Source organism: Limulus polyphemus, unplaced genomic scaffold (genome assembly GCF_000517525.1).
Source record: "Limulus polyphemus unplaced genomic scaffold, Limulus_polyphemus-2.1.2 Scaffold2851, whole genome shotgun sequence".
Lineage (NCBI taxonomy): Eukaryota > Metazoa > Arthropoda > Merostomata > Xiphosura > Limulidae > Limulus > Limulus polyphemus.
Window position 1 is genome coordinate 4,209 of NW_013668461.1, and position 17,506 is coordinate 21,714.

At 33.6% G+C, this 17,506-nt stretch overlaps 1 protein-coding gene across 1 annotated transcript in view; it reads left to right on the forward strand.

Moving 5' to 3' along the window:
- Nucleotides 1-3,931: 3,931 nt before the first annotated feature.
- LOC111087925 (glutamate receptor U1-like) overlaps nt 3,932-17,506 on the forward strand; it is a gene marked incomplete at its 5' end in the record, with an annotated part of 39,366 nt that continues 25,791 nt past the window's right edge. The window contains 5 exons of the mRNA XM_022396367.1: nt 3,932-4,041; nt 4,677-4,767; nt 7,856-8,014; nt 15,050-15,215; nt 16,514-16,731. Coding sequence (XP_022252075.1) covers nt 3,932-4,041; nt 4,677-4,767; nt 7,856-8,014; nt 15,050-15,215; nt 16,514-16,731 — 744 coding nt within the window. The remainder of the gene's footprint in view (nt 4,042-4,676; nt 4,768-7,855; nt 8,015-15,049; nt 15,216-16,513; nt 16,732-17,506) is intronic.

The window sequence follows — 17,506 nt, forward strand, 5'->3', positions numbered from 1 at the left end:
TTCAAAGCCTATGCTTGCTAACCGTTAGGGCAAAATCCTCCTAGTGATTTCCAATTTCCAATTTGAAAAGTTTTATTATAATAACTCGAGGTTGAAACCAAATAGTTCTACGTAATGAGCCCAAATGGTTTGTGAAACATCTTTAGGATTTCATGTTACCAAGCTTAAAAAGTTGGAAAAAAAGTCGTAGTTTTGGAACTAAGTCGTATATTTTACTAAGATCATAACGGGTAGAGACACTAGTTCTACTGGAGTATTAAATTTTGGGTTTTACTTTCGTGACTTTTTTTAAGGTCAAATATATTTCACAAAATTTAGACTATTTATATTATAACCGTATTTTACTTGTGAATTATAACCGTATTTTACTTGTATATTATAGCCGTATTTTACTTGTGTATTGGAACCGTATTTTACTTGTGTATTATAACGGTATTTTACTTGTGTATTAAAACCGTATTTTACTTGTATATTATAACCATATTTTACTTTGAATAATAGCCGTATTTTATTTGTATATTATAACTGTATTTTACTTGTGGATTATAACCGTATTTTACTTGTGTATTATAAACGTATTTTACTTGTGTATTAGAACCGTATTTTACTTGTTTTCATGCTGTAGTGGAAAATAGCCTGGTTTCAAAACCTACAAGGCCCAAAGCCGTTCTAGCTATCGTACCTTGTAAAAAAACTAGCAAGTACAGTCGTCTATTTCGCCGAGCTGACGTACCTGCTGTGTTTCTACATTTCTGCCCATGTTTGTGTAAATCAACGATAGGAATTGTTAAACACATTCAAGTTGGGAATATGGAGGTGAGGTTACTTTATGTAAAAATCTCTAAACCAAAAAAAATAACATACAGAGTTCAAAAACACACACACGCATATATATATATATATATATATACATGTACGTAAGAAGTTAAAAAAACCTATATAACGTTGCAGCTAGAAACTGAGAGAAAAAGTTGATTCTAAATTTTGGGTAGATCAAAAGAGAGACGAAACAGCTAATAAAACAAATGAAACGTAACGGTAGATAGACAGATAGGTTCTTTAAATTTAAAATTTGATCGACTAGAAGCTAATACGCAATATGAAGATGGATAAGATGTGTACCGTCAGATAACATCAAAGATAACTGGGTCACTTTTAAGTAACTTCAACCTGCTTTCTCACTGTAATTTCCAGGTACACCGTCGACATCCTTGTCTCGTGTCTTCGCTTCTTGATTGGATAACGAAAGCCTTGCGTGAAGAAAACCCAGTGAAGTCGAGCGAGGTAAAGAGAAATTTATGATAAATGAGAAAATGAGTTCAACTGATGGTGCTTGATTATATAAATAATGGATATAAATGGCTGGTCTCTCTAGTCGCATGTATAATTAGTATGATTAGGTGGTATGTAAACACGTATATAAAATATATTGATTTTCAGCAACGCTCCAAGACCATGCAGTTAAGGCAGGGGTTCCCATACGTTTGTAGCTTGAGGTCTCCCAAGACCTTAGTCACCCTGGCTGAGGACTCTACGAAATGATGTAATAGAGTACCTTACTTTCACTACATTTTGTTTTTTTCAACAACAAAAAAAACCCTTAATAATATACAACATTCTGTTGTCATATTTGTTGCAATAAATTATATTCTCGCTGAAAATATTGCTTTGTCCGATGTCAGGGAAATTTTGAAGAGATTATTTATACATGTGCTAAAGCTCCCCCACCCTCTCGAGGCCGTCTCGCGAACTTCAGACTAAGAACCATCCACTAATTTGAGGTGCAAACTTGCTGCTTTTCATACGTGATTTCGCCAATCTGTAGTTGGTTTAATGTATTCTATGTATGCACGTGTTAACGATTAGTTCTTTGCCCATAAACTAAATGAAGTTACGTTTTCTCGGACGTCTACGGTCTAATCTCCCATTATATGCTACCATAAAGTTGTTGATGTGTGCTACAAATTGGGTTTGCTGGCTGATGCCAGCTATTGACAAAGTGAAACATTACAAACTATATCGTTGACGCTTTAAAGAATAAAGATACATTAAGTTCAGTATAAAGATAACATTTTAGTCACGTTCTATTACCCCTTGAAGGCATTTTCAAGTATTACTAGAAAAAAAAACCACTCGAAGCTGTAGCTTTGGTATATTTTATTCGTATAAGAAGTAATGGATATCTTTATAAACTTTTGGTTTGACCTAAAAAAAAACAAGGCTTGTGTCAATCAGGTAGATGCTATTTACTTAAAAACAACAAAAAACATGAGTCAAAGTCAGTGTTATAGACTTGAATCTGCGTGAGTGAAAAGATGACTTAACTCGATCAAGTCAATGTTATTTTACGTATAAATGATAAAAAATACGCTAGTGCACATAACCATAAGAACAAGCTGACAAGAAACAGGTCAGTGTTATAGAAATGTAACAAGCAAGCTGTATGAATTAGATCAACGTATCTCGTTGAGCGTAAAGATTATTTTTTAAAATTATTATTGAAATATTTAATCTATTTAGTCAAATTGATATTGTTATAAACAGACTATTGTGTTATACGTGAAATATGTCATAAAATTTATGCCCCTTTATCCAATGCTTTATAAAAGTGGTTTTTGAATGAAATGATATTTTGTCATGATTAGTAAAGTCATATGGAATTACAATATCGCAATTTATCGATGGGTAATCAACAATAAGCAAAAAGGTAAGTAGATAGGAAAAAGTAATGCGAGTATTCAATTTCTCAGCACTGTTCTCAGGATCGTTAGTATGTAATGAATAGAAAAATAACAAAAGCATTAAATCGTTAAGAAATGTTCGATCTAATATTCTGTTTCATTCAGCAAAGCGATGATTCTTGCCCTCACGTTAAAGACAACTGTGACGATATGAAGTCGATAAGGATCGACTCCAACTTATGCCAAGACTTTAGTTCCATCTGCACTTACTTTCTACAAGGAAAACAACTTTCAGTTGTGACGATTGAGGTGGGTTGAACAAATTGTTAACAAAACTATAGTGACGATTGAGATGGGTTGAACAAATTGTTAACAAAACTATAGTGACGATTGATGTAGGTTGAACAAATTGTTAACAAAACTATAGTGACGATTGAGGCCCATGGGTTGAACAAATTGTTAACAAAACTATAGTAACGATTGAGGTGGCTTGAACACCTTACACAGGCCTGTGAATTTAAAGTTCATAAAAGTTATTTTAGTTTTAATTACGAATTTTCCATAATTCCGCTACGCATATTTTGAAAATAATATTAATTTTTTTTTCTATAACGTAAGGATTTTTTACAAATCGGGAAGAAAAGTACTCTTACTTAGATCAAATTATTATTTCGTTTACCACAATGAACATTTTTTATTATTATGTTTGTTATGTTTGGGTTCTAGAACCATCGATAAGACTCTCACGTCGCGATTGATCTAGAGAAATATATAGCCAGATGTTGTCAACATTTCAAGCATAACAAAATGGGACCCGATTTCAATAAAAATGATTCACTTATGTAGAAGTACATATGACGTTTTGTGAAAGTCTATACGTGATGGAGAAACATAGATATCATTTTCAGATTCAGAGTACAGGAATTACCGTAGAACATGTAAAAATGTCAAGACAATAAAACCGTCGCAGGCCTGTGTTATTAACAAAACTTGTGTATTATATACAGTACATTAATCCATCTTTTTTTTCAGAATATTCTCACTAGAATCTATAGTGACAAGCTTTTCACATTCTTAATGTTGTGATTGATTCAAACTTATTGAAAATAATACAACTGTTGACTCCTTACTCTCAAACGTCACAAATGACAGTTTTCAGCCTGTGAGTTGCTGATATTAAATACATTTATAAAGGCTCTGGGCGTTTTTGTTCTGTAAGCGATTCTTTTACAGTTTAACTATAATTTCAGAGACCTCCATTCATGATTTTTGAAAGAGACAAAATCAGCGGAGAGAGGATTGGATCAAGTGGGATTTTGACTGAGGTTTTGAATGTTTTTAAACAAGCTTACGGTTTTAGGTAAGTGTAGTTGATAATTACAACATAACGTTAATATACATACGTTTGTATTGAAAACACTTTAAAACGTTTAAATGACACTTCTTTTACGTGTATCACCAAACGTTTTTGATAACTTACGTGTCCGCTACTTTTTACGTATTTAATAAATAAAGAAAAGAAACACGAAAGAAAGAGATTAAATCAAGACCAGACAAATTCTGTTTAAAATAAATGATTCTCGTTAGCTTTTCCCGAAGAAAAAATATTAACGTTTTTAACTGTTGAAGACATGGTTTATTGTTAAACAACATAATAATTAGCATTAGGTAACAATATTTATTGAGTAATAAGCTGAGAACGACGGTTACCATTCACATTTCAGTTTCTCAGTTCAGCTGTATGGCTGACTGACACTTTAATGCTTTTTGTGCAACTTTAAACATTTAATAAAATGAACGATGTATGTTTTGTACACATTTTCTTATTGGAAGTTTCGCGAACAATTCCTAAAGGAATTTTGACATATCAAAATATTGTTTGCTGACAAAAGCACCTGAAATTGATTTGTATGATAACATCGGGTGTATTGGATAGAAATACGCTGATAGCTATATGTACGTAAAATGTGATTTTCTATCATAATTGGTTTTTAGCTACAGACTTCTAGAGCCATATGATGGTCAATGGGGGAAAGAACTTGACAATGGAACTTGGAATGGCATGATAGGCATGGTTATCAGAAAGGTAAGTTGCAACAAACGACTTCCCAAACATCGCATGTGTGTATTAATAACATTACTAATACTAAGCACTTTACTATAAGCATCTTCATTAAAAACCCTAGTCAACGTTTTTAGTCGATCCTACTAAGCACTTTACTATAAGCATCTTCATTAAAAACCCTAGTTAACGTTTTTAGTCGATCCTACTAAGCACTTTACTATAAGTATCTGTTTTTAGTCGATCCCTGTTAATTTCTTATATTATCGGATCTGTAAAGTATATGCACAAAAAACACTCATTTCTCTTTGTTTCTCTGTTCAGCAACTTTTTGTTTTATCACACCAATGTTTTCAGTTCTTCTTACTTGTTTTTTTTACTAGTTTTATTATATATTTCTTATTACCGCCTCTCTCTATCTTATCACATATCTGTTTCCATTATAGTTTCATTAGTTATCGGCCTCTGCTGTACTTTTATCACTTTCTTTCTATTATACTTTCATTATATATCGGTTTCTACTATTGATTTTGATTATTACTCCTCAGTTCAGCTATAGGTTGCTAGTGAATTAGGTTTTGTCTGGAACATTAAATACAAATAGCTACATAGATGTACGTATTTTAGGAGTTTCTATCATAATTCATTTACTGTTTATTGTTTATTTGTAACTAAGCACAAAGCTACACAATGGGCTATCTGTGCTCTCTCCACCACGGGGATCGAAACCCGGATTCTAGCGTTGTAAGTCCGCAGACATACCGCTGAGCCACTGGGGAGAGGGAGCCTCATTTACAACTGCACACTTTTCGAAACCTACGACGGTATACTGTACTTTCATTACATATCGGTTTCTACTATACTTTCGTTACATTTCGGATTCCACTAAACATTCACTACATATCGGTTTCCACTATACTTTCATTACATATCGGTTTCTACGTTAATCACATATCGGTTTCCACTATACTTTCATTACATATCGATTTCTAATGTATGTTTATCAAATAACGATTTCCACTATACTTTCTTATCATCATTGTTTGTTTTTTTACACTTGAATATTTAATGGTTTCTATAACACTTTATCAGGTATAGGTTTCTACTATCAAATGTCAATTTCTATTACAATTTTGTTACTATTAATCCTATTGCAGTTTTATTACGTACTGATTTCTATTACAATTTTCTTACTATTAGTTCTATTGCAGCTTTATTACGTACTGATTTATATTATTTTATCAGTACTGGTTTCTATAGTGTTATTTTATTGGCTTCCATTACACTTTTATCACAGTTTGATCACATACTGATTTTTATTACAGTTTTATCAAACACCAGTTTTTATTTACACTTTTATTATATACCAGTTTCTATTACTGATTCATTCTGACAATTTACCACGCACTGGTTTCTACTCAATATTAAAACTGCATTTTCTATTACACTTTTTAATATTTACCGGTTTCTATAGTGCTCTATTTTTAGTTTCCATTAGACTTCTATCGCCATCGGTTTCCAGTACATTTTTATCACCACTGGTTTCTATTACATTTTTATTCAATACTTTCTATAAAGTTTTATTCCGTATCGGTTCTTATTGTCACATATGAGTTTATATTACATTTATCACTATTGGTTTCTATTAAAATTTTATCGCGTACTGGTTTCTAATACAATTTTATCACCGCTGACTTCTTTTAGTCCCACAGCGGTACAGCGGTATGTCTACGGACTTACAACGCTAGAAAACGGGTTTCGATACCCGTGGTGGGTAAAGCACAGATACCCCATTGTGCAGCTTTGTGCTTAATTGCCAATAAACAAATGTTATCTTACCATTTTAGTAAACATCTGTTTGTCCTGTATTCTGGTAAAGCTAAGTAATTTCCCTACCATTATTTCTTTTGTCTGCTTACCATTGAATGATTTGTCCCACCAATTTAATAGATACAAGTTTCTTCTGTATCGTTAAATCGCTTTTCTTGCATATTTTTGTCTTTTTTAACAGTCTTTCACTCCGTTTTATCAACACCACTACCTTCTTACTTTTTTTTGCACTCAGGTTTTTTCTCCTTTTCTTTCTTCTCACTTTTAATACAAACTCCATCTATCTCTTTGTCACAATTTTCAAAACATTTTTTGATCACACATTACAATCTTGCTATGATATTCATTACGTTGTGCTCCTACTGTCTTCGTTCCTTTTCATCGCTCTCTTTAAATTAGGCCCTCCAGTGGCATAGCGGTATGTCTGCGGACTTACAACGCTAGAAACCGGGTTTCGATACCCGTGGTGGGTAGAGCATAGATAGACCATTGTGAAGCTTTGTGCTTAACTACAAACAAACAAATATTATGCAGTCAGTCTCATCAATGGCCAGGTGGTTAGGGTACTCGACTCGCAATCTGCGGGTGGCGGGTTCGAATCCCCGTCACACCAAACATGCTCGCCCTTTCATCCGTGGGAGCGTTATAATGTGACGGTCAATCCCACTATTCGTTGGTAAAATAGTAGCCCAAGAGCTGGCGGTGGGTGGTGATGACTAGCTGCCTTCCCTCTAGTATTACACTGCTAAATTAGGGACGGCTAGCGCAGATAGCCTTTGCGCGAAATTCAAAACAAACAAACAAACTCTTTAAATTACTTCTTTTTGTAATAAACTAAATTTTTTCATCGTTTTGTTTTACACTTTTTTTTCTACCATTTATGAAGAAAATAAAGGTTCATCGTTCACCAATTTCTCTAATTTAATTTCTTTACTACACATTAATTATTCTACTACTTTTCTATCAGTCACATATTTCTTCGAGGTTTTTTTTTCCATCCTACACTTTTGTTGATATCATGTGTTATTTTGTCGTGTTTCTATTTCATAAATTAATATTTTCTATTTTTTCCCTACATATAACACGCTTGATTGTTTTAGTTTTCGTCCTGACCTGTTTCTAACGTGTTTTTTATTACACTGCTCCTTATCAGTTCATTTTATTTCACGTAGGTAGCTAATATGAAATTCAGCTAGTATTTTGTCAGGAGATTGCATTGCTTAGTTCAAGATTTACGATTTTCCTGCAAGTAAGCTTAATTGGATTTCCTGTGTTTTATTAGGAAGTAGACTTAGCAGCCTCCTCAATAACCATGACCGACAAACGTGAAGCTGTGATTGATTTTACCATACCTTTCTTTCAAGAGTCATCTACCATCCTATTGCCTCGAATGCGTCAACAGTCGGATATTTTCAGTTTTGTTGCTCCCCTGGAGTGGGAGGTTGGTGCTTTTTTTTTCATCTAAAACCTTAGAAGAAATATTTTTACATAACAAATAAATGGGGCGTTTATGGGAACAGATTATAAGACTCCCATGAACATGAAATAATCTAATTTCCATAACAATAGAATTTAACATTCTAAAGACAATAATCGCTCAGATCTTCTTAAACTATATTATAGCGGTACCTTGTGAAACTGCAATGTACCTTTTACGTGTACAGAGAGGTCTAATAATTATAGTCTAAAGAGTTGTATCTCAACTAGTTATGTATGCATGTATGTATGGAGAAAGAAACATGCATTTTCTCTTGTGTAAAGCAAGGGCTAGGTTGAATATTAAGTTGTACTGTGTTAAACGCAAAGTAAAATACGTTGAAATATGCATTTTGAATATATAAAGTAAGATTGTTTAATGAAGAACGTCCGTGATTAAATGTCATTTTCTCAGTTATGACTCACAAAGTTTAAAATAAGATGTTTTAATGAAGAACGTCCGTGATTAAATGTCATTTTCTCAGTTATGACTCACAAAGTTTTTGGGAAAGGTTTCTTTCACAACGTACACGCGATGTCATCTGTACAAACCTAAACAACTTCGGCTTTTTAAATACATTTCTCTAAACTACTTATCCGCCAAACTGCTTATAAGTCCACGACTTTGTTGGTCATAGGTTCTCTAGTAACACATCGTACATAAATAAGACTTACGCATGTAATTATCCAAAAATCTACTGAATCAAGTTTTTTTTTTTCAAGATGAATAAGCGTATGCTAACGTTCCCCCAATTGGACAGCAGTAAGTTTACGGACTTACAAATCCGGGGTTCGATTCCCCGCGGTTGACACAGTAGAAAGCCCATTGTGGTTTTGCTCTAAGATAAACAAGCCTATGCTAAAATAACCTATAAAATATATATGCCTCAAATCTATTGTACTGTATTTATATAAATAAATCGATAGTTCTAATATATTAATTGTAAATAGGGGATTTTTTAAGCAGCACTATAAAACAATAATGATGAAATTAATATATATGTGAGAGTATCTTTGTCTTTTTGTACAAATTATAAAAGGGTTGAGTTTGGGAGTTTTACATTGTAGAAATATAGGGTGGTTTATTTATACTTTAAGGTTGCATCTAAAAATTAAGGATAACTGCCTTCCCACACTCGGTTTCAGACAGCGAAAGGCAATAGGAGTTGAGACGTTGTGGTTCAATCACTCAACTCGTAATCCTTAACTGATTTTCTATAGTTTCACACAGACGTTATATGTTATGAGTGTTTATGATGACAACAAAGAGTGGTAATGGAAAAATTAATTTTGATTTTTTTGAGTCTCTTTGTAATGTTTTTGATTTATATATTGTTTAATAGTTGGTTTTCTTAAGAACATTTTCATGCTCAATATTTTACACTCAAACAACAGATTGTTATACAAAAATAAATTAATCAAAATAATGAAAACCGCTTGTTTTGTCGTTTTTGTTCACTTTCAAGTAATTCTTTTGTTCAACACTAAACATGTTGGAAACCTGATATTATTTAATCACGGAAAAGCCATAACCGGAGCTCCTAATATCCAATGAACTAATCAATAACAAACTGGTTATTACGAAGAAATGCAGCGAAAAATACTGTATATTGTTGACTATTACATATATATATACTAGCTGGACTACCCGTCATATGACGATAAATGCTGATTACATATTCTTCTGAAAGTTAAATCTAAATAAATGTTTTATGGATATGCTTTCTACAAACTAATTATATTGCCGTAATAATATACTTATGGAGAATGTCTATCCTTTTTCTAGTGTTTCACGAAAACAACACATTTTGTGTATATTTGGTCATTTCCTGTAAATTATAATTTTGCTGTTTATTTTTATGTTATATTCAAATGTTATTCTTGATAAAGCCTTATAGATTGAACCATGCGAAAAAATCTGGTTCTCGAAAAAATATTCCTACATCATCAAATGTCTGACCCTTCGATTTATTAATTGCGATGGCAAAGGCAATGAATTTTATGGTGAAGAACAGATTCACGAAGGTATAACTTTTCATTCAAAATGCCAAAAAAAAATAGCTGCCTAAATTTAAAAAATCTCTTACAGAAGGGGAAAACATCAATAATAATGTATTATATCGCCATCTATTGCGTTGAAAAGATATTTAAGTTGTTTTTGACACATACAGCCACTCGTGTCTATTATGTAACATGATTTTATTTAATCCATAACTGTATTCGTATTTTTCCGAATATTCAAAGACATTTTTATAAATATCATCATAAATATATAAAAAATTAACATAATAATTAAAATAAAATCCCTACCTGACTTGAACTCAAGACTTCCACATGAGAGTCCAGCTCTATAATTACTGTAACACAAAGTCTTTGTAATCGGATCCTAACAAATGATTCAAGTACTTAATGTAAGGTATCGTGTCATTGTTTATTCTTAATATTGCAATGTTTTTCTCTAAACATGACGATCTAACAACTAGTAAAGTTATAAAAATCCCACTCGGCTGGTATTTGAACTCAAGATTTCCGCTTGAGAAAAACCACTGAGCCAGTTTGAACGCTACCAACAGAAAGTCGAACGTTACCGACAAAGGGAGCGTTCAGAACAGAAAGTGGCTTATATATAGAGAGAGAGAGGGGGAGAGAGAAATACAGACTAGAAATGAAAGTAATTCTAAAATTTTCATGGCATATCGTCCAGAGCTTACTAACATTTGTTTAAAGGCTTTATTCAATTTAAAATACTAGCATCTATTACATGCATCCACCTAGGGTGCTGAAGAATATACAGCTCTGCATGTATTCTTAAATTAAATTTGATTAGCACCTGCTGACTTAGATTTTACTAAGAGAAACAGAGGAAAAACCTACATAACCACGCATTAGTCAGATTTCAAAATTGTACATATAAAAGTAATGTTATGTGCAAGAATAATGGTCTTTCAACGCCCTGAAAATTATTGTGAAGTTTTGAATACTTTATACTGAATTGAGAAAAATCAAGAATACGGATTTTATTAATATATTCTTTAGAAAAATAAAATGAGTAATTTTTTTAAATATAGTTATGCCTAATTATATTTCCTAGCGTTAAAACTGGGCGTTTCCATGACATATGTAAGTGATCAACTACTTACGTTGTAATATTAGCTAGATTTTGATCGATTTAGCCGGCGTGATTAACAGAGTTGGGGTCGGTAATTAATTTTAGTTACCTTTAAGGTTAGTTTTAAATAAATTAGATTAGATTCATTATTTTCATAGAAATAGTAATCACGCTTCTTAGAGCGCTTTTACATTTCTATTCCCTCAGGGAGCGTTTAAGCAGAAAATTGTATAAGAAATAATCTGTGCAATTCAAAGTCATCTAATATACGTACTGAACATAACTATGGTTTTCTTTTAAAATACGTTTCCAACTTTGGTTGTTTTAAATTGTGATAGTAAACATATCAATACTTTAGTCCATTAATATTGATAAATCAAAATGTACTGTATCGAAATTCAATATTTAAATTGTGGTGGGCGCAGCACAGATAACCCAGATAACAGATAACGGAGCGGTGATATGGGTATATACACAAAGAATTCTACCATTATTGTATTCAGTTAGAATTATGAATTACAAGCATTATTACGTTACAGTACAACACAATCATTTTAGCTATTATTAAAAAGAGAGAAAAACATATCATCAGACACCAATCAGTTGAACGTGATTTTGCCATAAACATTGAAATTGGATTTAACAAACAATAATCACATATTTCCTAATCAGCAATATTACAGTCAGAAAAGTTATATTTTTACTGTTTTCAAGGTTTAGAACCAGTACGTGTTTAACACAATGACAACCTTCAGCCATAGCATCATTTTGTCCTGCAGATTCAGTAAAACAATTCACATCTGTTTATATCGAACAAAGAAAACGCTAAAATTGTCGTTAACTTAAATTGTATCTAAAATTGATATAATAAGGCGTTCTACTCGCAATCTGCGGGTCGCTGGTTCGGATCCCATTACCGAACATGCTCGCTCTTTCAGCTGTGGGAGCATTATAATGTGATGATCAACCCCACTATTCCTTGGTAAAATTATAGCCCAAGGGTTGGTGGTGGTTGATACTGAGTAGCTACTTTTTCTCTATTCTATCACTTCAAAATTAGGGACGGCTAGCGCAGATAACTCTCGAGTAGCTTTGCGCGAAATTCAACGAAACAAACAACCAAACAACCGATATAATATTTTCACCCCAACACATTTATATTTGGCTTCAGAATTGTAAAAACATACAATGATTTTCATGGAACAAAAAACATAATAATACAGTAAATGAACCGAGGATTGATTCCCCACCGCAGATAATCCATTTGCTTCCTGGTGGCTAACCAGCAAATATGAGAGCTTATAACGTTAAAAATCGGTTTGATATCCGTAGTGGACACTTGCACAGATAGCTCATTGTGTCGTTTTACGCTTAACAACAAATAATTATTTAAAAATCATTTATTAAATTCTAATACCTTAAAATGTCATAAAACATATAATTCATCTTCTATCTTTTACTTCCTTAAATAAGAATACTTTGTAAGAATACTCACATTTTTGAAACAAATAAGATTATTAACTTTAGCTTGTGTGTGTTACGCAGCGCTTCATATTTGCATGTTAAATATGGTTTGTTTGTTTTAAAGCTGCACAATTAGATATCTGTGCTCTACTCACCCCGGGTATCGAAACCCAATTTTTATCGTTCTAAGTCCACTGAATTACTGCTGAGCCACCTGGGGCATTAAATACAAATACATCAAACTGTTAAATAGCATTTGTAATGGTATATCAATCCAGAAGTATCGTTGATTTTACAATGCCAACAACAATGTCAGTTACATTCTTTAAATGTAACTACATATATATCAAAATATTTTTGCGGATCAACAGACGTGAAGTACCTGAATGTTATTTAGAAGTAATAAACTAAAGGAAAGGTAGCTAGTCAATCCCACCCACCGCCAACTCTTGGGCTACTCTAATAGTGGGAATTACCGTCATATCCATTGGCATCCTGCAAAAACCGAGCTTTTTCATAATATTATCAAACTTCATGTTTACATCATATAAGTAGAAGTGACTAACTTTTAAAGCCATAGTTCTCAAATTATTTTGGTTCAGAACCCATTGATGGCCAGTCGCGAGCTGCTAAATAGCTTTAGCGCAAAAAAAAAAATCTGGACAGCTAAATGCTTACTAAATAGTTTGGTTGTTTGTAGTTAGGCACAAAGCTACACAACGGGCTATCTGTGCTCTGCCCACCACAGGTATTGAAACCCGGTTTCTAGCGTTGTAAATCCACAAACATACCGCTGTGCCACTGGGGGGGGGGAGGCTTACTAAATAAGTAAACTGTTATGTATTTTCAAAGTCTGTTCGCGAACCATTTACATATCCTGATGACTCACTTTTTGAGTTGCGACCCTTGGATAAAGAAACACTGGTTTAGAATATTTTGATATTGAAAATTTCGGTTTTTACAATAAGGAGTTGAAAGTTCTTTACCATTAAAACATATGTACTTGAGAATGATCGCACCAGTAATCAAAACATTGTACCAGTTTCAAACATATTTTCCTTACTGTAAAAACTGTAACTTGTAATAAAATAATACTTATAATCAGTAAATAAGTTTTAGAGTGTCGACACCAATGCGATTCGTTCGGTTTGTTTGTTTGGAATTAAGCACAAAGCTACACAATGAGCTATCTATACTCTGTCCACCACGGGTATCGAAACCCGGTTTCTAACGTTGTAAGTCCGCAGACATACCACTGTGCCACTGGGGGGGGGGCGATTCGTTCGGAGAAATGTTTATACGGGAATGTATAACTTACAAGACTGATAATCATCCCAAAAATCATTGTTTTGGTGCACGGATGGAGCTGATTAAAACGAAGAACGTCCGTAAAAAGGGTTAATATGAATGTTTGACAAAACTTTTTCTTTGCTTCTTATGCATTTAAATTCACTGCGTTAGGTAGGATCAGTGTTTCCCAAAGTGGGAGCCGCGGCCCCCCTGGGGGCCTTGATGCTTTTTCTGAAGGGCCGCCAAAAATGGACCGAAAACAAAGATGCTAAATTAATTTTAATTCCAAGTAAAGAATAAGCCGATAAACATTTTGTTGAATTAATTAAATTATACAGTAGGCCGAAAGGAGACGTTGTTGTTTTTACTATGACACTGTTTTTCAATCACCATGCTAAAGTTACAGGTTGGGGCGGCCTCAAACTTTTTTATTCACACCAAGGGACCCTCAGACTGAAAGAGTTTGGGAACCACTGGGTAGGATCACCAACTTTCAAAAACCGCTGAGAAAAAACTTTGCGATCATTTCTTCGCTAGAGGCGATTCTCTGCATGGAATGGTTCCTGTTTTTAGTTTCCTTGTGAATTACTTCTAGTGAAATACCGTAAAAATGAACGCTAAAAAAAAAGTTGTATGTATGTGATTGCTACTGCAAAAGCCTCGTGGATCCCACTTCTAGTGCACCCTTTTTTGGCGACGTCCGAATTTTACTCACTTAAACGCGTCTAACTGTTCATTAAATTTCACACAAAGCTACACGAGTGCGATCTGCGCTAGCCGTCTTTAATTTGGCAGTGATAGATTAGAAGGAAGGCAACTTATCAACATCACCCTCCGCCAAATCTTGGGCTACTCTAATCAAAAGTTGGATTGAACGTCACATTATAACGCCCCCTCCCCCCGGCTGAAAAAGGAAACATATTCGGTGAGGATATTCGAACCCGCGTCCCGCAGCTTGCGAGTTAGTGCCCGTATCATCAAAGTCTACGGTGACGTACAAAATTGTTTTCTGTGCATTAATGTTCAATTATTGATGTTTCACATTCCTTTAATGTTATCGTCATATTAATAATACATGAGACTATTTTGTATTTTAATGTAATATTTTAAGAAATCGTTTTTGTTTTTTTCTGCTAGGTGTGGCTATGGATGTTCTTTTCCTTATTTTTGGTCAGCATGTTAATTTATGCTGTCAACCGACAAGTTCACCACGTGACGATACCTTATCCTCAATATACTGCTCAACTGTTCAGTCAATGGTATCGACCTCTGTGGTATAACATAGGTGCCCTTCTCCAACAAGGTAAGCTGTGGGCTATACTTAAAACGACAGGGCAACCACAGCTTATTCATTAGACGTGAAGTTATTACACAGTTGCAATCTGATAATTTATTTACTTTTCCGAATGCCCTTTTACCAGTCTTTTGTGATTAAGAAATGGACATTTACGTTTAGATACAGTAATGTCTATTAGGGTACAACGCGATTTCTATACATGCGCATAAGTGGCTATAATGGAAGGTCTTTTGTGATTACGAAATGTAAATTCACGTTTAGATACAGTAATGTCTATAAGGGTACAACACGATTTCTATACATGCGCATAAGTGGCTATAATGGAAGGTCTTTTGTGATTACGAAATGTAAATTCACGTTTAGATACAGTAATGTCTATTAGGGTACAACACGGTTTCTTTACATGCCCATAAGTGGCTGTAACCGTTTCCGAATTTATCAATAAATATAGAAATTACTGCCTTTGTCAAGCAGATATATTTGTACTTTCATTTAGACTTTTATAGTTTTCAAATGAATATTTTAATACAACATTATATTATGTCACACTAAAATAAATTAATACCAAATAACTATGCGTCAATTCACGACATTATACTGGGAAGTCCAAAAAGATTTAATAATTATATTACTAAGGAAATATGACCATGCAGTTTTAAACATCTTGTACCCAAACTCAAGCAGTTTTTATTGTCATGTTTTGTTGTTTTTTTATTATCGCTCCAGTGGGCAGCGTTACCCCGTAAAATGGCAACCGTGCAAGAAAAGGCACAATGTGTCGTTTGGCTTGCAGAGATCAAGCCAGTAACTGTGGTACAGCGTAATTACAGACTCCAATACAGGAAAGAAGTATAGGGGTATGTTAAGGATATCGTATATCGCACACCTATAGCAAGCATCACGGAGCTAAAGACTAGGATAACGGACGTCATCGCCACTGTAATTGTGGACATGTTGCAGCGAACGTGAACTGAAACTGAATATCGGTTAGACGCGCGGAGAGCTTCTAATGGTGCAAAACTAGAAGTCTACTGACATATCCATAAAAACTGTTTGAGTTGGACTACTAAAAAGTTGAAAACAGCATGGTTGTATTTCCTTACTTAGTTAATTATTCAATTTTAAAATAGGAAAGATAATTCTGAACCACCCTGTACCTAACATTAATAAAACAAAGGATTTCATGCTTTACTTTCCAAGGTTAAGTCTATGGGAAAACACTAAAGCAGTTTTCAGATCCATGTTTTGTAGCTTATGAAACTGATCACCATTACGACATCATGAACACTTTATTCTCTACATAGGTGGATTTATGCCCTTACTACATTCATCGCGGATTTTGCTGATGGCTTGGCTATTGGTGGTTTTAGTGGTCATGAATCTTTACAAAGGGACTTTAATAGCCTTTCTGACGATTCCTAAGACGTATAAATTCGCCGACAGTTTGGAAGAACTTGCCTCACAAAATATGATCAAGTGGACCTTTTTGAAGAACACGGCCTATGAGGCATTGTTTAGTAAGGTAAGAAGTGAAGAAAACAAACAAATTAGAACTAGATGCTACATTAGGTGGGAAATAACTAAAACCCATTTGTACACAATAATACAAAAACTAACGTATTCATATTATTCAATAAAAAATTATTCAAATTACGTTTTCACAGAGAAAACAATATATAATACTGGCTAGAAACACCAGTGAACTTTTGCAGGATATCACAGTCGAATTCAGCTTTTGATGTCAGTACGTTTCACATGATTCAATTAAAAGCTATGCTTTACAAAGATTTTGGGTATATTACAGAGTTTATTACAGGTTTTAGACAGTATATGAGTTTGCGATACTATCTTTTCTGTTAAGGCCTGTAATTTGAAAGTTTTCGATGACTTTTGTGTGTGTGTGTGTAATTGGCTAATTACAGAAGTTTAACACCATAGTACATTCATTGAAGTCTGAGACAGTAAATCTGTTCTGACTTCACACGAAACTCTAATGAAATGTTAAGTAGGTAATACACTTTTTTGCTATTTAATAAAAACAGCAAAAATGCAAAATAATATTCTTGACTTTCTGTTTTACACAGTAATATATCAACGGTGTGTTACTTGCGAAGCGCATTTCCTTTTCTCGGGTGTAGTTCACATTTGAAGCTACTTAAAAACTATTGAAGTCACACGCAAATAAGCTGTGGTATATTTGATATTTTTTGGTATATATTTAAAATTTTAATGGATTCTCGTTGTTTGTTAACTTCTTAAAAATACTTGAAATTAATGGTACGTTTTTCTTTTGATTT